Source organism: Trachurus japonicus, chromosome 22 (genome assembly GCF_045865225.1).
Source record: "Trachurus japonicus isolate A0001 chromosome 22, Traja_1.0".
Lineage (NCBI taxonomy): Eukaryota > Metazoa > Chordata > Actinopteri > Carangiformes > Carangidae > Trachurus > Trachurus japonicus.
The window spans coordinates 9,893,927-9,915,966 of record NC_140928.1 but is presented as its reverse complement, the minus strand read 5'-3'; the positions used below and the strand labels follow the sequence as shown (position 1 = coordinate 9,915,966).

Here is a 22,040-nt window from a genome sequence, read left to right as displayed (position 1 = left end):
CCCACGGCCTGGGGTCGCCTCGGGGGAAACCTTCATGTCCTTCAGCGCGTCGCCCGCCCGCCTCAACGCCGCCGCCGCTGGAGTTGGAGGTGTTTACAAGAAAGTGTGTCAAGTCAGATCAAGGTGAACGTGTGTGTAGCAGCAGTTGGACAATGCTCAGTGCACGCTGCCGGAGCTGAGAGCACTTCTAGTTACTGGTGAGTACAAGTCACATTTTCCATCTTTTTATGTCACTTTTAGTCATTTCAGTGCGACTCCACTCAATGAACTAATCTGTTAATTGTTTCAGGATTGTTTCTAAATGTTTTCAGAGTGGGTGTGTTTGTGTTTTTGCCTGTCTCTCTTATCACACAGCCCAGCCAAGTTAATATTACACTTTTATCACTGTTTGATTAAGTTGTTTTGCTGTGGATGTGCAGCAGCATGGGAACCTGAGCTGATGGTCCAAATCCTCTCATCTCATCTCATCTCATTCATCAACACCTCTGACAAAAAGAAAAACTCTGTTGAGCTGAGACTTTTACTTGTCCATCCTGACTCTCTCCAGCAGGTGTTAACAGCACAGCAGCATCATAATGTCGGGGGACACGGTGGTCTGGAGGGGTCTGACCTGGGTGAAGCAGGCGGCCAGCAGAGCCACACCAGGCGCCGCCAACCAGAGGCTGGTGAACTTCCATCACGCCGCCGGCGCCGGATCAGCCAGGGTGAGCACACTGTCATGCTGCTGCAGAGTCGGGTAGAGTTTCATAAAAACATGCAACCCAGATACCTTCGGTGGCTGTTTGTGCCACAGTCGCCTCATCAACACCACAACAATAGTGATGCTGGATTAGAAGGCACCAGAGAGGGGGAGCAGGGAGGAGTGTTAGGACGTCTATCGAGGTGTTTCACAGCCAGAAAAACTGCTCAAGGTGACAAAATGTTTTAGTTTAAAGCTTCTACAACAACGTTTCATCACACAGTCTCCATAGAAAACATATCTGATGATTAAAATGCTAAAATCCACAAACTGTGAGCTGAGCAGCATCTTTAGACGAGTTTTTACAACTGTTTTCTCTTCTACGGCACCTGTCGACTAAAATCAACTTCATCAGATCAGAGTCTGACGCTCCTGACGGTCTCTGGGATTCATTGATCATTAAAAGAAAACCAGCCAAAGTCAGTCAGGCTAGCTGTATCCAGTCTTTTTTTGTTTTTACGAAGATAAGCTGACATTTATCTGCAGATTTGTGTAAAACCGGTATCATCCAAGTGCAGGAGGATCAAATCTGTTTTAAATATCCAAAACTGGGATCTTTCTGATGAAAGTTTGACTGACTGTTCCTAGATTTAGATATTTCACTATAGAATATTTAGTCAGATCACTTGGCTTCATTCTTCTTCTAAAATCAAATCAAATCAAAGCTGATTCACAACCACTTAACACTTTAGTGTAACTGAGCAGGTGTGTGTCAGCGGCTCCAAACTATTATTTCTCCACCTGCTCGTCTGAATTATGTTTTCCTTCCCGCAGGCGACGTTCAGCAAACAGGAAGTCTGCATCCACAGAGCTCCGGCTCCACCGCTCCACAGATACTCCTCGACCCTGGGAGCCGGCTTCAGCACCTGTCTGGTCGGAGGTGTAAACGGGGGTCGGGGGACCTGCAGCGGCCGACCCAACCCCAAACATCTGAAATACCACAGGGACTGGTCCAGCCAGCTGTTCTCTGGACACACCAGGTCGTTCAACCAGGACAACTCCACGGTGGGGCGGCTGACGTCGGAGGACCTGGATAAAGCCAGAAACACCAAGAAAACGGACACGAAGCAGCATAAGCAAGTGGTATCCGCTCTAACACCTCTTTTTATTTCACTCTCTGTGTCCGTGCTGTGGTTTTAGCTTCAGTGTCACATCATTTTTTTATTTTATCCTTCACGTTTTTAGTCGTTTTCTTGTTATTTCAGCTCAGTGAAAGAGCCAGAGAGAGGAAGGTGCCGACCACACGCATAGGGAGGCTGGTGAATTTTGGAGGTACGTTGAGTTCACCGGTTTCCTGTTTTAGATCCCATTAACATTACACAGTCGTCCTCGTTGCCATGAAGGTTTTTTTTTATTTAGTTTCCAAAACCCCAGAGCAGAAACTGCAGCTAATGCAGATATTCATAACCACTGCCAGTGTGCCCTTCAGCAAGGCTGTCTGACCCTCACTTGTCCCAGCGCCAGAGCTGTGTCAACCAGTGTTGGATTACTGGGCAGCTGCGAGGCGGAGCCAAGGAGTGGTGACAAGTCACCGTGAAGCACATGTGCAAACTCAGCGAATAAAACAGAAAAAGTAAAAAAAAAATTAAGGAAATTAAATAAAACCCTGACGTGTTGTTTTCATGCATCACCGGCAGCGGGGTAAAGGTCGAGGACGTGTGATTCCTGGTTTACTCGCACATTTTTAGATTTGATTTCATCTTTCATCGCATAAATCTTTACAGTTTTTTGTACACACACACACACACATAAAAAAAACGATCATGTCCACACATTCAGTGAAAGTGTTGAAATAATTTCCTTCCTCATTAAACATTTGGAAAGAAGTCAGATTCTCTCAACATTTTGAAACCAGCACGGTTCACGTCCACATTTACCTGCATGTGCCAATGTAATGATCAATAATTAATAGATTGATTTTGAATCAAGCTGCATTGATTTTGCAAGTGTTCCTATGTGCTAACTTTCCTGCTGAGCCGTGTCCAAATGAACTGACCCAGATTGTGAATTGGGAATGTGGCGTGTTTATCAGTGGAAGATAATTGTAAGAGATCCCAGATGGACTCTGGCGTTTTCTTAGTGAAAACACACAACTATTTTTGTCAGGAGTTGTGCAAACACATTGTGCAAATAACATTGACAGCGCTGGCACCTCCTGCGGGGCAGCGACGGCTCGGCAGAGGTTATGTAAGAAACGACCGTGCTGCTGCTGCTGCTGCTGCTGCTGCTGCTGGAGACACAAAGACACAACATTATTATAAGCTTTGACTCGCTTTTTTTCCCCTTGCTTTTAAAAAGGTGTGTATATGAGCATCGAGGGTTAATTTTGGATGGAGTTGAGAAGTATCACGTCACCGTTTCTCCAGAGCTGTGGTCAGACTGTGGGAAGAGCTGACGTGCTGCTCCTCAGGACTGGAATTACAGAGTATCAGTAGCTGAGAAAATGTTTCAGAGACATGTCAGAGTCCTGCATGAGAATCCGGCCAATAAACCCCCTGCGTTGTCAGACATTAGCTCTGCTCTCAGCAGCAGCACACTCACTCACAGAGGAGTCACTCATTTCTCCTCCGCTAGAGTTTCCCTCTAAACTCTTCAAGGACTCTTGAGGAGTTTGACTCGCCTCTCGTGGCTGGTTGCCGCTATCGCCTCCTTTTTCCTGCTGCTGCTGTTATCAGATGCAGCCGCTTGATAATGTTTGACTTCACCTTTCAAACAGTAGCGCCTGTCTGAAGTTTCATACACCGTTGTTTATGTTTGTTTCTTTTTCGCAGGTCTGGCTGTTGGACTCGGCATCGGGGCGATCGCTGAGGTCGCCAAGAAGAGTTTAAAACCAACACAACAAGGTGAAAACAGGAGGATCTTTTATATGGGTTTAGTGGCTGGTAATGATTAGTTCTTAATGGAGATGTTATGATCGTCAATATGATACGAGGGAAATTCAGGTATTACAATAGTAGGCAGTAAAAGCATATAAATACTAAAGAGAAATAGGTTAAAGCTTCCCTGAAGGCACATTTAACCCTTTAACCCTCCATTTAACCCATGTTTAACAGAGACAGTGGAATGAGCTTCAAGTTCACAATCACCATTTCACCAATTGAAAATTATGGTTTTACATGTCGTGTTAAATTTGACTCTAAAACAGCTCTCAGCCAGTCTCACAGGGGGCAGCAGTAAAAATGTCATATACTGTACTTTTACGCTGCAGAGGATGAATCTGTTGTGTAACTTCCGCAAATGTGTCGCAAGCACCAAATATCAAGAAGTGTCTCAACGTTTACTCTGCCTTTTAATGACGGTTCCTGGTTTAAACAGCATTATTCTTGATGAGACATCAGTGTAATCTAACAACAGGGTTTTTTTCCCCCTGAACAGTTCCTCCTGTAACGTCACAAGAAACACACTCCCATCAGCGTCAGGGAGAACAAGCAGCACTTTGGAAACGTAGAGAGAGAGAGAAACAGTGGTATCAGTCTCAGCTTGATGCTGATAGGTGAAGTGAGGGAACAAAACTCATTGTTGTGCTGCAGGTCAGACAAAAGTCAAGCTGCATTAGTTTGATAATCCTCCTGTGGACACAGTCTGCTATTTGCTGTATCAGTTTTCTTTGAAGTGAAGTGATAATTGTCTAAAACTAACATCCAGAGAACATTTAATCATCTCAAATCAGAGGGTTTCTGCCTCTTTTTTAATACAGTATATCTTCTGTTCTGACATTGAGATCACTGCCAGTTCTCATCTTATCTGTAGCTGAAATACACTTGTACCTGTGCCAAGTGATAAATATGTTTTATGTTTTTGTTTTTTTTAGGTGAGAAGAAATCTGTACTGAACTCCAGTGCCTTCCTGTCTGAAGCCAACGCCGAGAGAATCGTCCGGACGCTCTGCAAAGTCCGGGGTGCCGCTCTTAAACTTGGACAGATGCTCAGTATTCAAGGTGAGGTTTAAAAAAAAAACACTTCATCACATCAAACAATTTGCCTTTGGTGACACAGCACAAACTAATATTACACGATGCATTAGGCAGCAGGACCTCAGACAGGAAACCCACATTTATCAGTCTGCGAATAAAGGTGCAGCTTTCATCAGAGGCTCGAACACAGACGGTAAACTCGGTGCTGCAGCTTCCCAACAACACTTCATCATGTCTCTGATTTAGACTCACTGGCAAACAAACAAGATCCCTCTACCAACAGGGAAATGTCAGCACTTAAAATAAACCTCAGGCCAGCTGAACACAATAAGTGCCATTCCAGCAGAGCTATTGTAGGCAGCTGAGCCTAAACTTGACACTGCAGTGTGTTGACTTTTAAACACTTACAGTACAGCGTCGTTATGCTCTCAGATGTCGTGTGTTAACGCTGCAGTCGAGTCATAGACTTAAGCATTTGTTTTCCTGAAAGATAAATAAATCCCTGGCGATCTTTCAAAAACACAGAAGGTCATTGAACACCACTTCATAACAGAGTTTGGAAGGTGTTTCCAAAACGCCTGAACGCCTCGCCTGGTCTGTCAATCAGGATTAAAAATACTCATCAGAGCTAGAAGTCCACTCTCCCTGTTTTGAATCTATTTCTGGACATCGAATTACAGAGTTTTCTGATCAGGGAACGTTCACTGTTAAAGCTCAAAGTGACAGTAGAAACAGCAGCTGATGATATTATCTCAAGGTCCATTTAGTAATTCTTCTTGAGCTTTTGATGGAGTATTGGATTTTATTTGCCAGGTGGAAAGAAACGCAGCTCGATTGCTGAGCTATGGAACAATACAAAATAGTACAACATCTACAATATGTAATTATCTAGCATCGCTCTATATAATCTAATCTAATCTAATCTTGTCTATGATATTATCTCACCTACAGCATAATTACTCTTGGACTTCTAAATTTAGTCTATTTTATATGAGTATTTTTTGTTTAAAAAATCCTTTTTTTCAATAGCTTTCAAGTCATGTAACCAAGTGGCCTCAAACCAATGCAGAATGGTTTAACTACTCTAGATGGATAAGTCATGCCACTTTGTATGGTATTTTAGTGATTATACTATTTTATATGAACATATTTATGAAGCTCGTCGTCTTATTATGTTACAGAAAACCCTGCATATGTTTTTGCTTCTCGTGTTCCTACACTAGAAAACTTGTTCTTCTTGTCGACCAAACGGCGCTGCTCCCTCTCTGCCATCTTCACTCACGCTGATTTTTTAAATAGCACCGGTATTACATCACTGGTTGTTGCTTATACTTTCCATTCATATTGCAACAACACAATACACTGAGTTTCTGTTATTTCGAGCAAAAGAAAAAAAGATGAATAACAAATAAAAATTTGAATCATTTGACAGTACTAACCAAAATCTATTTTGACCATGCTTCAACATGAACATCTTATTCACTACAACAATCATGGAGTCAGCGTGTTTCACTGTACCCTCTCCTCTCCTCTTCCTCCCTCTCTCTATCAGACGATGCTTTTATCAACCCTCAGTTGGCCAAAATCTTTGAGCGGGTTCGACAGAGCGCCGACTTCATGCCCACCAAGCAGATGATGGTAAAGTATGGAGAGCTGGAGTAACTCACACTGTGTGAACCAAAGTGATCAGATCAGACCAGACAGTCTCTCTCTCTCCTCCTCTTCCTCCTCCTCCTCCTCTTCGTCCTCTCTGCAGAAAGCCATCAGCAGCGACCTGGGCCCAAACTGGAAGGACAAACTGGAGTACTTCGAGGACAAGCCGTTCGCAGCTGCGTCTATCGGTCAGGTTCACTTGGCGAGGCTGAAGGACGGCAGAGAGGTGGCCATGAAGATTCAGGTGAGTGTGTGTGTGTTTGTGTGTTTGCTCAGAGATAAAACAGAGAAGGAAACAGAGTCAGGACACCGTGAACTTCACTATCACACCGTCAAACCTTTTCTTTCAGTACCCCGGAGTCGCCAAGAGTATCGACAGTGACGTGAATAATATCATGACCGTTCTGAGTTTGAGCAACGCGCTGCCTGAAGGTAACATTGTTGGAGCGGTTTTTATCTTCCCTACGATAACGGCTGCTATTGTCTGATCTTTGTAACTTCCTCTATTGTCAACACTCAAACCTCCAGCAGCAGCAGCTTCAATCTCATGATTTTTTACCTTTTTTTTTAACATTTGGTCTCTTTTACAGGTCTGTTTCCTGAGCACCTCATCGAGGTCATGAGCCGGGAGCTGGCGCTGGAGTGTGATTACATAAGAGAGGCAAAATGTGCCAAAAAATTCCAGTGAGTAGTTCACAGTTATTCACAAAACACAGACAGCGTGTTAGGCATATTTTACTTTTTTTTTTACATTACATAAGTGATCGTTTTTAGAGCCTGAGAGGAGAACATTTACAGTATTTCATAAGAGAAAGGCAAAAGAGTTGAGAAAAGAATGAAAGATGAATATAAACTGATCAGCCATAACATTAAATTATATGAACACAAAGTTGTGGAGAAGAAATGAAACTACAGATTACGTTTTAAATCAAAGCACTAATGTTTCAGAATAAACTCACAACATTTTCATTTGATGCTGATCGGTGTAGTTTTGTGCTTGATAACTGATTTATTTTTTAATATTTATCTGGGAAACATCTCATGACCCATGACCTCATCAGATCAATACATTCCTTAATTGGCACCATTCATTTTTTTTCTCTAAAACAGTATGAATGGATAATGAACTGAATGTTATTTAATGCTATAAATGACCTAAAAGAGGTTGTACAATAGTTTTGTACCAACCACCACTATAAAAAGCTGCACTTTTTAAACATTTACCACTTTCATTAGCTTTTCATCTTTATATTTGTTACTTATAGCATGTATTGGTTATTTCCTTTGTTTTTTAGTTTGGTTTCAGCTGAAGTTTACCTCTGACTGCTGTTGTGATGTCTAAATTATGTTTTAGGTCTGCAGTAGTAAACCCAAAGATCCTTTAATAGTTTTCATATTCATCTTTGTTTCAAACTAAGCCGTGTATGTTGTTGTGTTTTTGCACCAAACTTCCCAGATTTCACTTCTGCGTTCACTTCATGGTTTTCGTAGGTTCCACTTCTTTGGTTCAGTTGTGGTGGCTGTAGCTGCTTGTGTGTAAAATGCCACATACTGTACACACATGAAGATTAGAGGAGCTCTTATCTCAGCTCTGTGCTCAGGTACATGTGTCCTTTTATCTTTGTTGTTTGTTTGTGTTGCAGGGAGCTGCTGAAAGATCACCCCTACTTTTATGTGCCTGATGTGATTGACGAGCTGAGCAGTCCACACGTCCTCACCACCACGCTGGTGCCTGGCTTTCCTCTGGACCAGGCCACTGACCTCTCTCAAGAGCTGAGGAATGAGGTAGCCCCACCACCATCACACACACACACACACACACACACACACACACACACACACACACACACACACACACACACAGAGCTTCACACTGCCCTGAACTCTACACCTCCCACAGCACAATTTACACCTGTGCACTGCCAAGATGCTGCATGCTTTCAAAGTGGTCAAGGTGATATGCCAAATACAGAGCAATGCCACCTTTAAAACCCCTCGACGTGTCAACACATCACGGCCATCAACGTAATGTTGCTCAATTCGTTTCTGTTGTCAATATTTTTATGTCATTTCACAGTTTCCACACTTTCTGGTTTTTTTTTGCCTTTTTTCAGATTTGTGAGCAGATCTTGATTTTATGCCTGAGGGAACTCTTTGAGTTCAGATACATGCAGACTGATCCAAACTGGTCCAACTTCTTCTTTGACCCACAAACTCACAAGGTCCGTCTGCCTCAGTCACTTATAATATAAACGCGGCCTGTACATTTTATATGCTCGTTTCTCACTGAGGTCTGGTTCTGCTTCACGGCTTCAGGTCGCGCTGTTGGACTTTGGAGCTACACGAGGGTTTGACAAGAGCTTCACTGACACCTACATCGAGGTAAGAAACTGTAAAAATATAAAACTTAAAACTTTAATATTTCTATTTACAATATTGAGGAGTTTGTTATTATGATATATTTAATTTTTATGCATTATTACATGCCCAGTTCCCAAGAAACTTAACTTCTATAATGATGTAATGTAATTATAACCAAAAAGTGAGCACAAGTGAGTTTGGCATGAGACACAGTGATCAAGTATTGTCCTACTAATAAATGTATTGTTTTTATTACAATAAAAGTGTCTTTAAAATATTGAATATGTTGGTGAATGCTATTCATAACCACACAATATATCATAGTAACATGAAAAATATCTTGGAAAAATAGGAAATATAGAATTAATATGACTCAAAACCTCAGTAAGTATCACAATCTGTTTTTGTTAGAGATCCATAATGTGCTTTCATGCAGCCAAACATTTCAATAGATCAGCTGTTTTTATTTTATTTTATTTGACTCTATGATGTGAATTTCCCTCATCAGATTATTAAGGCAGCTGCACATCAGGACAGGGAGGGCGTCCTGCAGAGATCCAGAGACATGAAGTTTCTCACAGGATACGAGTCAAAGGTAAAAAAACAACAACATTATTATGAATCATGGTGTGAATTTCTTTGTTGAAAAAAAAAAATTGACAGCTAAGTCTTGTTTGACCTCTACTGGTGACAAAGTGGAATTGCAGCAACATTGTAAGAGCAGTAACAGACTGAGCTATGTCTCCTAGAATAGACATGGTTACTACACAGTTGTATCATCACATGAAAGCTGAACAGGCACAAATATGACATTTTTTATGTGACATAATTAATGATTAAGCATGAATTGAAAAAGGAATTCTTTTCTGTCTGAAGTATTACGTAATATTAATTTGGTCTAAATGAATTTATTTGTTTCTCCAAAAGCCAAAAACAACTAATTTTGACAATTAAACTCTGTATTTTGTCCATAATTACCACAAAACTACAAAATAGATAAACAACAGAAGTGTCTGGGGGAGTCTTAATAAACATGCTAATAGTTAGTTACTTTGGTTTACATCCAGCATATTACGTTTATGAGCTTTAGAGATGTTATTTAAAACCTGTGTATTAACCCCTGATGTCTTGTGCTGAAGTCGATGGAGAACGCCCACGTGGACGCGGTGATGATCCTCGGCGAGGCCTTCTCCTCCAAGGAGCCCTTCAACTTCGGAGCCCAGAGCACCACCGAGCGCATCCACAGCCTGATCCCCGTGATGCTGCGGGAGCGACTGACGCCGCCTCCGGAGGAAACCTACTCCCTCCACAGGAAGATGGGCGGCTCCTTCCTCATCTGCTCCAAACTCAAAGCCAAAATCTCCTGCAACGACATGTTCCAGGCGGCCTACAGCAACTACTGGAAAGACGGAGCGCCCGGCTCGACGCACTAGCTGCAGCATGATCCACCCAGCAGGTTCTAGTGTTGTCGGCGGTACGTTGAACTATTTAACTCTCACATTCTCACCAGTGAAGGTATTAGATATATTTTTAGGTCGCCTGGGACATTCATATCCAGATGTTACTTTGTTTTTTTTTACTTGTTGCTGCCGACTCATCAAGTAAACAGATTTGAGCATGTGAACAAAATCTTCAGACTGAAGTCGACCTGTTAGGAACAATTTCATATCCGTGTGCCTCATATTCCATTCTCACCTCGACCAGGACTTGGATCCGGACTAACTCTACGTTGAATTATGTGTGAAGATTATTTGTAACGTATTGATTGAATGACTTTGTTGTGCGTACTTGTAAGGCTTAATAATGCTGTGCTCGTTATGGTTTGAGGAACTGAACTGTTTTCCATCTGACCATGAAATAAATCCTCACTGAAGTTGCAAAAACAAATCGGCATCAAAGATTTGTACATTTCTGAGAATGGAGATTCAAAATATTTAGATGGAGGAAGAAAAACCTTCTGCCAAAGCGTAAAAGATTTTATTAACAATATAATACAAAATTGCACAGTGCTGCCTATAATATGATTAAAGTTTCCACAAATATTAAAGAAGTGTTATAAATATGTGTAAAACTTTAGTTATGTGGTAAACCGGTGATAAAATCTGAAGTTCTGGTTGGTTTTCTATAGAAATACAGACTCAACCAAATCAAAAATTCAAACAGTAATAAATAAAAAAAATAAGAGAGGCCCATGACAAGTTTTTAAATATATACAGTAATTCTCTGCTAGCAAATGAAGCATGCAATGACATGTAAATAAAATTTGCAGAAGCAGGAGGAGGAAGTCATAGATTACATAAAAGAGGGTAAGGTTAGAATAATTTTATTAATCCCCAAAGAGAAATCCATTTGTCTGTCAGCTCAGCTTCCATTTGCAGAAGAATTAAAAAAGCCTGAAGGCTGTAAGTATGAAGGATCTTCTGTTTCTCTCCGTCCTGCAGAGAAGAGAGAGGAGCCGTCCACCACTGCTGTGAGTTGTTCAGAAAGGCCTCTAACATCTTACTGGTCGTTGCATTCATCTGCTCAAAACATTATAAATAATCCGCCTGAACAGGGTCACAATGTAAAAAATGAACAGCTGCACCATCAGTTGATCAATAAAGCAGTGTTATAGGTTGTTAAACAGCAACAACCGGTGCTTGTGGAGCCTCCTGCCTCGGGGGTTTGTGCTGCTGTCAGTCTCTACAGTCACCTCCCGGCCGCGGTGCCATGTCGCTCCACTTGGATTGTGATGCTGGAGAAATCGAACTCGGAGCGAAGCAGCTTTGTTGCCTTCAGCTGCACGATGTGTGCGTCAGCATCTTCCTCTGAGGACACAAAGACACAGTCATCAGTCTGTCATCAGTGCTACAAAGGGCTGCATAATTCATCACTATTATATGATCAAAATCACAATTTGACCAAGTACAGTAAATATTCAAATTGCAGTAGCTGTAATGTTATTAAAATGAAGGTAAAATGTTTTGCATTTTTAGCATTGTGGTGATGCTAAAAGATTTTTCAGTGAATATTAAATGGAAAAACAACTGTTCCTACTGAAATCTCTTATTGCAATATCTGTACATGTATGACTTTTTCAACAAGCACAACATATAGAGACGAACAACAACTGCTCACACCAACAGGAAATTTTAAAGTCACTATTTAATCTAGCGTGCATGTGTTTGGTCTGTGGGAGGAAGCCACAGAGAAATTAGCTATTAAGTAGCAGAAAAGTTAAATACTTAAATAACTATATTGTAAACAGACTTTTACATATATTTATATGTTGGTGATATGCAACTTTGTATCTGTGAAGGTTTTTTTTTATCTGTGCAGCTAGAATTGGATTTTTTTTATATTGCATGAAAAAATTCTGAACTCTGACAAAGCTTAAACCTCCGAAGCAGCTGTTTGCTGAATTTAGTGCAGTGCACAACCACATCCTCCGCACTCAGACTGTGTGGAGCGCAGATAAGGAGTATTTTCACTTTTACCTGTGACCACGTGGACAGAGAGTAACGACTGAGTCATGTTGAGGCTCCACATGTGCAAACTGTGAACGGCCACGACTCCTCTGACGGACAACAGCAGCTCTCTGACGGTGCTGACGTTGACGTCCTGAGGAGCGGCTGCAGAAAACACAGGAAACACTCACTGCAGAGTAACAGACGTTTAAGTCTTAAAAAGTCATATTATGATATTACATGTATTTTTTTTAAAAAGGTGTGTTTGGTTACCCTCCATCAGTATCCTGAAAACATCCCTGGTGACTGGAAATGTTGTCGCAACAACCAGAACCGAGAACAGGAACGTACAAATTGGATCTGCTACTTTGTATTCAGGCTGTGAGGAAAACAGACGTTGGATTTAAAGTGAATAAAACCACAGAATAAAGTGCGATTGCTGCTTTACAGTAGATATTGTTCCAACTGCATTCTTACTGTGTAGCTGTCACCAGATTTTCAAAATAAAATGATTGCACCAGTTTCAGGGGACTTAAAGCCTTTAAAGTAAATGCATGTCTTTGTATAACTATGTTTTTAAAGGTTTTTAAATCAGAAATTTGAAAAGAAAAAACAAACAAACATGTAGTTTCATTTTTGTTCAGTTTCTTACAACAAATAGATTTATAAATGTATGAATTGCTAAAGAAAAGACTTTAAAATGTCCCTCTTGAAAGACTAAAGATCCACTTATAAACTTTTCTCCAGAGCTTTCAACCACCTTTCACTGACTGACTGCAAGTCAAAGCTCCAGAAAAAGCCAATACTGTTGGTTGATATATTTTATCATTGAGTGTTTTTGGCGACACTGACCCAGAAGTGGATGATGGTGGCAGCCAGCAGGACGCCGACACTCTGCAGCAGATCTCCCACCACGTGGATGAAGGCCGCCCTCACGCTGGCGTTGCCGTGACTGTGGCCGTGGCCGTGGCGCTGCTCGTCCCTGTGCATCCGGCCGGAGGAGAACCCGTGGCTGTGGCCGTGGGAGGAACCGGACTGATGGAGGATCAGCACCATCCTGAATGAAACCGAGGTAGAGTGACATCACTGCTGAGCTGAGAGCCCCTCCATCCAAACCATAAATGATCCAGACAAACAAACATTGAGCCACTCACAGGATGTTGACCCCCACAGCGCAGCCTGAGGTTATCAACATGATGTGACTGTCGATGTCGTAGTCTCCATCACTGATCCTCTGTGCGGCTGATAAGACCAGCACCGCTGTCACGGCCCAGATGGACACGACTGACAACAACACGCCCAAGATCTCTGTACAACACAACGACTCAGTCAGACCACACACATTCATGAACCCTACTACTGTATAGTTGTCAACTCTGAAGTTTAGAAAGCATTGCCAAGGAGCCTCTTATAGATTTAGTGTGTACCGATTAGCCTACACATTAGTTTACAGTAATAACAGACTTTATGGTGATGTTAAGTGAAAAGTATCTAGCATATTTACAGAAGAGAGAGAAATAATGACTAATGCACAAAGTCATAATGCAATTATTGACTAACTTCATGCCTATTCTTCCTTCTTACCTCAGGTCCTTAAGGACTTAAGACACCAGACATTAAATTGTTTTGTTCAATCATTTGAAATTTTTAACTGAAAAAGATATAATACAATATATACATGTATTTCCTCCCTCCTCAGCTCTACCCATCTTTGATGTGCAGAATTTAGACTGTTCATCTCAAGCTGCAAGACAGATCAAATAAATGCATATCTAAAATCTCTGAGTTTTTGTTTTTAAAGGACTCGACCACTGAAAACAAACAGACATCTCACCCGCTCTGTACCATCCAAAGGTCATGGTTTGGGTCTGAGGTTTGGATGAGATCCACAGAGAGAAGATGCTGATCAGGATGCTCCCGAAGTCAGTGAGGAGATGAGCTGCATCCGTCATGATGGCCAGGCTGTGAGCGGCGTATCCACCTGCAGAGGAGAAGAGACAACAGCTCACTCAGCTTAAGCAGGTGGCTCATTTATCAGTGTAGCAGCAGTTTTATGATGCACCAGGTCGAATTTGATTAATTTTATTGGTTCTTTTGGTCATCTCACCTCATATAGAGATGATCATTTAAGTTTCATCTCTGTTTTATCTGAAAAATCTGTTTGTCTTCAGGTGCCAAGTGAAAACACTACAGCAAACCTCTTACAACAAAGTAAAAAAAAAGTGTTATTACAGTATTTGGATAAACATTGCTAATAAAAAAAACATTTCAAACTCCAACTGGATTCTTTTTTTTACCGATAGAAATGAATTCCCAGAATCAGGTGTACTGTATGTGAGGCGGAGGCAGAGTTACCGATCACCTCCCCGGTCATGAACACAAAGCTGACGGTGCAGGCCATGTAGAGTTTGTTCCTGGCCAAACGTCTGGCGTCACTTTCAGCCGCCGCCGTGGTGTCGTTCTCCTGACAGAGGCCTTCAGGCTGCCACAGAGCGTCCACACTGGAGACATCTTCACTCAGCTCTGAGTCTGAGTATTTTTCCTCTGGAGAACCCGACCTGAGAGAAGAGACAACCGTTTTCTTCCCTGACAGATTATCAATAAAAACATGTATTTTGTGATTAAATAAGAAGACCTGTGAGGATATAAAGAATAAAAACATTACATACCATGCACAAGGCACCAGCTCAGCCTCAATTAAATGTTGTTTCTCTGAATCCGAGAATAACTCCATATCCATAGGTGATTCTGCTTCAATAACTCTTTGATTTTCAGTTTAACTCATGCAGAGTGAAGCTGTACACCTCACCACCTGCTCCACACGTGTGTTATCTGTGAGAGGTGGAGCACAACAGGAGCCAATGAAGCAGGTTCCTGAGCTCAGAGGAACCGGTCACTCACAGAAAAACTGATGACTTCATGACATTTTGCAGTTTCACCTAAGTTTATTTGATCAGACAAACATTTAATTGTACTGAAATAAACAAGTAACAAGTTAAAAGCACAGTAAAATACCCGGGAATGTTGAGATGATTTAACAAAAATACATGTTTTCTGTCTGACCTCTGATCACAGGATGAATAAAAGTAAAAAAAAAAAAAAACACTTAATCCCATGTAAATATTATTAGACATTTTGGCAATTAATTATTAAATATATTATCTGATTCTTGATGCCAAAGAACAACAGATAAAATATCAAAAAATTACATACAAATACCACAAGATTCAGATTTGTATTAATGAAACCCAATGAAGCGGACCCAGCAGAAATATAAAATATAATATAATATTTCAGATCAAAAATATATTTCTGAATTTACATAAAAACATGATTCCTGTATTTAACATTATGTTGCGATAAGTCGTCTCACACACCACAGAGAAAAACATCTGGATCACTTCATCAGGTCGAACAGAAGAAGAAGAAGAAAGAAATTGAACAGTGCTGCTTTAATATAGAAAAAGTTATAATTTGCGCCGCCCTCATCAGAACCCGTTTAATTATTTAGCCCCTTGTCTTTTTTTTCCGCCCTTGAGGTCATTAAATGCATCAAATTAACCAGCAGAACCAGTGCTCACTCTTAAAGGAACAGTTCCACATTCTGGAAAAGGTCTTTTCCAAAATGTGGAACTGTTCCTTTAAGATAATACTGGTATTGATAAACCTGATGCCTCACACAATGTAAAATTATTATTACGTATTACATTATTAAATCTCTCTGGGCTGTGTTCAGGCGCTTCAGGCTTTATCCTGTTTCTACAATGTGTTTATGTGCAGTGCGACTGAAAACAACTCTAACTCTCTAAAGTGGTCGTCCAGTATTTGGCCTGTTAAAAAAAAACATTCAAACGTTTCCGACCCGTGAGCCTCAATCGTGGCAGCTTTAGGATTTAAATACAAACGTATGTTGTTGTTTTTTAAAGTGCACATGAAAAAAAAACATAACAAAACAAAAAAACTGTTAATTCAGAGGTTTGATCAGCATGGCTTTGTCATTTGTCACTCCAGCACAGATACTGCCCAATGTTCAAAAATAAAGAAATAAATATGACACTGGATCAAAGACAAAACCTGCTGGTGTTTAAAGAGGAAAAAAAAAACTACTATGGCACAATCAAACTCGTGTAAACAAATCTGCCTCTGTGATGAGTGTGTTTTCTGGAGGTCAGCCACATTCACACACACACAAACACAAACACACACACACGGGCGGTGTGTTTATATCCGTCATCAGCCACGACCTGGTTTTCTGGCAGTGGGGAATGTGAAGCTCTCAGGACTGACACCATGCACACACAAACACACACAGTCACACACACACCCAGTCAAACACACACACACTCATTCATGTGTTCTCTCTGTAGAGGTCAGGGGTCGAGCTGGGCGGCTCCGGGACCCGAGGTGTCGTCAGTCGCGTGAGGCTGAATCACAATCGGCGTGTTTTCACCTGCAGGTAGGAAGAAAAAACAGTGACTCACTTTTCAGGAAAAACAGAAAAACAATTCATTAAGTTGACAGAATCTTGTTTCTTTCAACTTCAAAACTTGTTTCTAAGCGTAAATGTTAAATATTCACACAGTCTTCTGCTTTTTAAATGTGAGAATCTGCTGCCTACTCTATACTGTAATAGGCAGTTAGAAAACAATTTAGGGTTTTCAATCGTTTCAAAAACACTTTAGTCCGTGAGAAATACTGCTTGATTTTTTTTTTTTTTTTTTAACAGCTTCAATGATTTTTGATTCGATATAAAACTGGCTGAAATGCCTTATTAACCTTATCTATAGAGCACCTTTTACGACATTGCAGCTCAAAGTGCAGATATCAGTCAGAGATAAAGTGTAGACAATAACAATCAATAAAAGCAATAAAATCATGAAGTCGTAAATAAGGAGAAATAAAAAGCAAGTAATTGTCATCATTAAAAACATATTATGAGCTAAAAGTTGCTGCTGAAGGGAGAGCATGTTTTTATTGTTTCTTTATCATCATACTTTTAATGGAGTATTGCAGTGAATAAACCCTTCATATGAGTCTGTAAACAGCAGCTGTAAAAGGATGAGTTCATACAGATTATATAAAACATGAATTATACAGCAGCAGCAACGTGGAGAATGGAGCAAATGTTAAAAGAAAACGACAACAACAAAAGACAGATGGCAGGGTTAGTAACAGGGTTGGGATTTTCTGAGTCATTTCAACAAAAAGCAGAAAGCTGCAAAAGATCAGTGGTTCTCAAACTTTTTTTGAGTTTTATATACAAATGAGCCTTTTCCTCATTAGATCACAAGTCTCCCAGATCGAGAACCACTGCTCTGGACCTTTAGCGTTTAGGTTTAAGCGCAGTGTTTTTCCCTCTGCTCAACACTGATGGTATTAGCAACATGAATTAGTGATAGCAAGCAAACTCAGCCAAGGACGTGGATCATAAAAAGAAACCACTTCATTTGACTCTCTTCTAAACCTCCTGCACCACCTGTAGGACGGTGTTTTAGAGAGAAATCCTCGGCATGTGAAGGGTTAATATGTGATTCAACACTAGCGATGTTAGGAGTTTCAATTAGATGAACTCTGCTGGAGGAGTCGAGCAGCACAGAGCAGCTGGGGACAGGCAAACGTTACCTGAAGAGACAAGACAACCTTACCTGGTCTGTCACTGGCAGCGCTAGGGCTCGGCTGAATTATTATGACATGATCTCCTGCTGTGAAACAGAATTCGACACTGAGCAAAAACCCAACCTGCTGTTTTCTAACACAACAACCTGAAGGACGACTGTGACTAGAAACACAAAGAAAACTCCACAGGTGAAGTTTTTTTTTTTTTTTAAACAAAAGGACAAGATCCGAGCAAAGTAACAGGAAACTCACTGAGTCACATTCTGCACAAGAGTTAGATTTAAAGATCAACACACGAAGCTGCAGCCTCGCTCTGCTGAAACGGAGTTAAAATCCTTTCACCCTCCAGCAATAAAACTAATTTCTTAACAGGTTGCATCTTGTTTGATTCGTACAATAACCAAAGAGGATCTAAACAAGACAATTTGCATTTTTTTCCCTTATCTTTCTTCACTGGATGCGGCTACGCTACGTGTCTCCCAGTTTCCAGTTTTTATGTTGAGCTAAACTCACCAGCTTCACATAATTACTGCACCAAACGCAGCTCATGTTATCTATCAGCCTCAACAGACCAAAATACAAACGGCACAAATGAGGGTCAAACTGGAAAATAAAATGTGATGAATGTTACTGAATGTTTTTCATTGCGTGATCAACGTGATGTCGTTTCGGTCTGGAATCCCGGCTGTATTATGTATCATGGGATTTTTATTTTGCCAATTCCACATTTCTCTGGAACAATGTGTTGTTATTGCCACTGTGTGTAATGCTGCTGCTGCACTGTAATTTCCCAGCTTGGGATCAATAAAGTCTATCTATCTATCTATCTATCTATCTAGTCATTAATCTGACATCCACTAAACAACATAACGCGACTCCTCTGGCTCTATTTCCTCCATTTCCCCGCCCTCATCCGTTGCACTGCTGAGTTCAAGTGAAAAACCAAACGCCGCTCACCTGCTTCCTGCTCTCTGATCTCTGCCTCCAGATCCTCAGGGTCCATGTAGGCGAAGTCCGGCTCGTCCTCCGGCCCTTTGCATTTCCCGCAGCAGAAACAGCAGCAGCAGAGACAGCAGCAGCAGGTGAAAATAGAACAGCACAACACGAGGCCCTAAACGCAGAGGAAAACAAATACTATGAATATAAAATTCAAATATAACATGCACAATGGCGATGCAAAACTTCATCAACATCCGTTCACCACTTTCCAGCTCGCTGCCTCTCACCTTGAACCAACACCTGGTCATGAGGAAGTGGTATTTGACGCTCTCGTCGCCGAACTGCTCGGCCACGTACAGACCCATGGATCCGTACTCGTCGTAGATCTTCCGCTTGTTCTCGTCACTGAGGATGGAGTTGGCGTTGTTGATCACCTTGAACTTCTCAGCGGCTTCTGGGTTGTCTGGGTTTTTATCTGGATGATGCCTCAGCGCCAGTTTCCTTCAAGGAGAAGAATGAAATCTGATGTTGTTATTGACACCTAAGTTGATTATTGCTTTCAAAAGGAGCTCAAAATACTATCCATCAATTTACACAAGAACTTTACCATCGTAAATCCAGAACTGTTTTTAATGTAAACACTTTTAAATCAATGTATGTGAGACATTTTATCAAGGGGGTACAGTCACTAAACCTGAATATGGCGAAAGACAGGAAGACATTTATGTTTCAAATTAAGTTTGTAAAAAAAACAACAAGCGTTTATCAGTGCTTCATAATCATTTTTTAATGATAACATGTTATGATAAAAGGACATAACAGAGAAAAATGAAAAAAATAGGTCAAGCTATTGAAGAACAGCAAAGGTAACTGCAATAATAATTGCATAAAAGCATTTAAAATGTCAACAGAGTAGTTTTAAATGAAGCTGAAATTACAGAAGTTTAAAGCTACGGGTAGAGAATATTAGAGACTAATTGATCGAAGAATAAATAAATACGCCTTTGGTCATTTCGGATTCATATTGAATTTTCGTCAAAACAGATAAAAAGGATGATTCAACCCATACAACTTGACAACATTAGAAATACTTCAAAATAAATGGAAGAAAGGTTAACAAATAAATAAAAATCATGCAATTAATCGTCCTTTCATCTGCCATCGCATGTGGAGGCTCAGTCAGTTGCTCGCTGATCTCACGTCAGACTGTGTGAGATGACCACAACAAACCACATGTTACTGTTGCAAACAGGAAACAGCTGCTATGGAGCATCTGATCTGGATCTGTCCAGACTTACACAATGTTGTAGAAATCCCTCTTAAACTCTGTCAAAGAAAATATGTAAAAGATCATTTTTTAGCAGCTCTTTAGTGCGTTTTCTTATGCTGCCTTCCGGGGATGTTCACTTGAACGAGTGTCAGACCAATATAAGAGGTTTTGTGTGCTCTCCTTATTAAAGTGGACAGGGGCTCGACCATCAGTGTGTGGTTAGAACGGGATCATCTCAGATGTGTTACGTTGGCTCGGATCCCACTGGACAGGAGATGTTAACTTTGAGATCTTGGTCCGTGTGAGACTGGATACTGAGCTGGTGACCGGGCGCAACAGTACGACACCAGTCTGGTCTGATGAGCTGGTTTGACTCATGGTTTTTCTGATCCTGACATCTGCACGAAATCCAGACGCATTCAAGTCTGCGCATTCTCACATTTCAGGTCTTAGCTGTTGTGGCGTATCGGCCTCCAGCCCGGCATGTGGTGCACATCTGCTCTGCAGCTGGAAAGAGTGGTTATCTGAGTTACTAGAGCCCGTCCGTCAGCTCCAACCAGTCGAACTCTGTTCTTCCTCTGACATCTACACTGTTTCCTTCGCCTTAGATGTCCAGCTTCTTCCATTGGTTCACCTCAGAGGTTCATTTCCTCACCTCTTGTTATTTGTTTTATATACGAGGCCAGCATGTGGGTCGTCACATGGTTAAGTTTGTCTCTGCCACTGTGTCCTTGCTCCATAATGACGAACCAGACTAAGTCCTGCTCTAGATGAGTTTACTGACTGGTGTAAAGAGCCATTTTTAATGTCAATGTGGCAAAAGCTATAGAGACGACAGCTGATTTCAGGAAAAAGGCGGTGAGGTGATCACCGACCAGACAGCGGAGTGTGTACAGAAGCAAAAATATCATTGACGAGAAGCCGAAGTGTAAACGTCCACAAGACTTTTATGAAAACATTTTATTGCGCTTTCATCGAATCTGTCCGGACTTTTACCTCTGTTAGCTGTTATGGTTTAGTTAGACCACAGATCAAAAACAGACAACAAGGTGTTGTTAAGTTGTGTTGTAAAACTGCAGTGCAGGCTATTACAGACTTCAGCAGGTACAGCTACTGAAGTCCAAGATTATCTCTATATCTTTCTTGTTTAATGCTGTGCTTGCTGCTGCCAATTGCCCTTCACTGATAATACAGTTTTCCATTGACTCTACAGTATGTCACAAAGTATTAGGGCAGTTCAAGCAAGGTGAACCTAATAAAGTGGGCACTGTGAGTGTATATGAGGGGCAGGAGTTTATATGTTACAGTATTATAAACTCTAAACACACCTGTAGGCCCTCTTGATGTCCTCTGGAGATGCTCCCTTCTCCAGGCCCAGGACTTTGTACAGACTGTCTCCTGCTGTTGACATCTTCCTCTGAGGTCTGTCTGGATCCTCCATGGTTCAGATCTGTGTGGCGGCTGCGACACAGAAACCAGGAAAAAAAAGAGGAAACCAGTAAAGGATCAAACCAGTAAAAAAAGGTCCTGTATCCACATCATGACTTGTGAGTGAGGAAGTAAATAAACACAGAGGAGGTGAAGTTAAAACATGCCGGACAGCCTGAAGTACTGACTGAATGAATGCAGTTTAAAGCGGATTAAATTATAAATAAACAGTAGGGGAAGTTTCGGGTTCAGATTTGTGGCAGGTTTTATCCTTTTATCCTCCTCGTGTTAAAACCCGCGCGGGTTCAGGTGCTAACCGCCTTAGCTGCTGTGGTAGCGGAGGAGGAGACGCGGTGGTGACAGGCTGGTCACCTCCTCTAATACATACCGGATCGATTGATATCGATGTTTGTGGTCGAAGCATAGAGTCCGGAAGTTGTCCTTTTTTACTGTCTTTAAAGTTTAGTCCATGGAGTGAAGCTGGACCACGGTGTCTGTCTTCAGTCAAGACCTCTCCTCTCCCCCTCAACACCGGAGAAAAAGTTCAGACGAGACGACACCGGCGGCGAGAAGCAGGAAGTTTCACTTGTTAATAAAGTTTTTTGGAAAAGAAAAAAAAAACGCGAGAAAAAACAATGAGTGTGTCTACCGGTCTTATTTTTACAGTCTATGGTC

The 22,040-nt window shown here is 41.3% G+C and overlaps 3 protein-coding genes across 7 annotated transcripts; 1 reads left to right on the top strand and 2 right to left on the bottom strand.

Moving 5' to 3' along the window:
- The first annotated feature begins 73 nt into the window (after window positions 1–73).
- On the top strand, window positions 74–10,553 carry coq8ab (coenzyme Q8A, genome duplicate b). 4 transcript variants are annotated; one of them, XM_085767843.1, is made up of 15 exons: window positions 74–197; window positions 551–704; window positions 1,514–1,822; window positions 1,945–2,011; window positions 3,511–3,582; window positions 4,551–4,676; window positions 6,205–6,290; window positions 6,409–6,549; window positions 6,656–6,737; window positions 6,896–6,989; window positions 7,949–8,090; window positions 8,420–8,527; window positions 8,622–8,687; window positions 9,175–9,261; window positions 9,806–10,553. In XM_085767843.1, exons 2-15 carry the CDS (start codon window positions 576–578, stop codon window positions 10,097–10,099), a joined length of 1,803 nt encoding a protein of 600 aa, XP_085623969.1. In that variant the 5' UTR covers window positions 74–197; window positions 551–575; the 3' UTR covers window positions 10,100–10,553. The 4 variants fall into 4 exon arrangements, with proteins under 4 accessions (XP_085623969.1, XP_085623970.1, XP_085623971.1 ...); XM_085767844.1 differs by having other exon boundaries at window positions 548–704; XM_085767845.1 differs by having other exon boundaries at window positions 74–201; window positions 561–704.
- Window positions 10,554–10,880: 327 nt separating this feature from the next.
- LOC146963489 (proton-coupled zinc antiporter SLC30A2-like) lies at window positions 10,881–14,950 on the bottom strand. Its single transcript, XM_085767847.1, has 8 exons — window positions 14,782–14,950; window positions 14,468–14,670; window positions 13,947–14,093; window positions 13,267–13,420; window positions 12,965–13,169; window positions 12,386–12,491; window positions 12,143–12,277; window positions 10,881–11,473 (listed from the first exon to the last, which is right to left on the bottom strand). The coding sequence occupies exons 1-8, from the start codon at window positions 14,850–14,852 to the stop codon at window positions 11,355–11,357; spliced, it is 1,140 nt and encodes a 379-aa protein (XP_085623973.1). The 5' UTR covers window positions 14,853–14,950; the 3' UTR covers window positions 10,881–11,354.
- A 1,335-nt stretch (window positions 14,951–16,285) lies between these two features.
- On the bottom strand, window positions 16,286–21,932 carry dnajc5gb (DnaJ (Hsp40) homolog, subfamily C, member 5 gamma b). 2 transcript variants are annotated; one of them, XM_085767848.1, is made up of 6 exons: window positions 21,754–21,932; window positions 21,266–21,398; window positions 18,955–19,168; window positions 18,686–18,839; window positions 17,758–17,814; window positions 16,286–16,562 (listed from the first exon to the last, which is right to left on the bottom strand). In XM_085767848.1, the coding sequence occupies exons 2-6, from the start codon at window positions 21,376–21,378 to the stop codon at window positions 16,483–16,485; spliced, it is 618 nt and encodes a 205-aa protein (XP_085623974.1). In that variant the 5' UTR covers window positions 21,379–21,398; window positions 21,754–21,932; the 3' UTR covers window positions 16,286–16,482. The 2 variants fall into 2 exon arrangements, with proteins under 2 accessions (XP_085623974.1, XP_085623975.1); XM_085767849.1 differs by lacking the exon at window positions 17,758–17,814.
- Between the last annotated feature and the right edge of the window lie 108 nt (window positions 21,933–22,040).

What these genes read in the sequence shown, in the direction of transcription:
- dnajc5gb (XM_085767848.1), bottom strand. Translation starts at nt 21,378, where the DNA reads ATGGAGGATCCAGACAGACCTCAGAGGAAGATGTCAACAGCAGGAGAC. An exon ending in GACATCAAGAGGGCCTACAG is followed by an intron (nt 19,169 to 21,265) that starts GTGTGTTTAGAG and finishes TTCTCCTTGAAG; the next exon opens with GAAACTGGCGCTGAGGCATC. An exon ending in CGCTGCCAGTGACAGACCAG is followed by an intron (nt 16,563 to 17,757) that starts GTAAGGTTGTCT and finishes TCCTACCTGCAG; the next exon opens with GTGAAAACACGCCGATTGTG.
- LOC146963489 (XM_085767847.1), bottom strand. Translation starts at nt 14,852, where the DNA reads ATGGATATGGAGTTATTCTCGGATTCAGAGAAACAACATTTAATTGAG. An exon ending in CATGACCGGGGAGGTGATCG is followed by an intron (nt 14,094 to 14,467) that starts GTAACTCTGCCT and finishes TCTCCTCTGCAG; the next exon opens with GTGGATACGCCGCTCACAGC. An exon ending in CCACCATCATCCACTTCTGG is followed by an intron (nt 12,492 to 12,964) that starts GTCAGTGTCGCC and finishes TTTTCCTCACAG; the next exon opens with CCTGAATACAAAGTAGCAGA.
- coq8ab (XM_085767843.1), top strand. Translation starts at nt 576, where the DNA reads ATGTCGGGGGACACGGTGGTCTGGAGGGGTCTGACCTGGGTGAAGCAG. An exon ending in AGGTGGCCATGAAGATTCAG is followed by an intron (nt 6,550 to 6,655) that starts GTGAGTGTGTGT and finishes CTTTTCTTTCAG; the next exon opens with TACCCCGGAGTCGCCAAGAG. An exon ending in TTGACCCACAAACTCACAAG is followed by an intron (nt 8,528 to 8,621) that starts GTCCGTCTGCCT and finishes TCACGGCTTCAG; the next exon opens with GTCGCGCTGTTGGACTTTGG.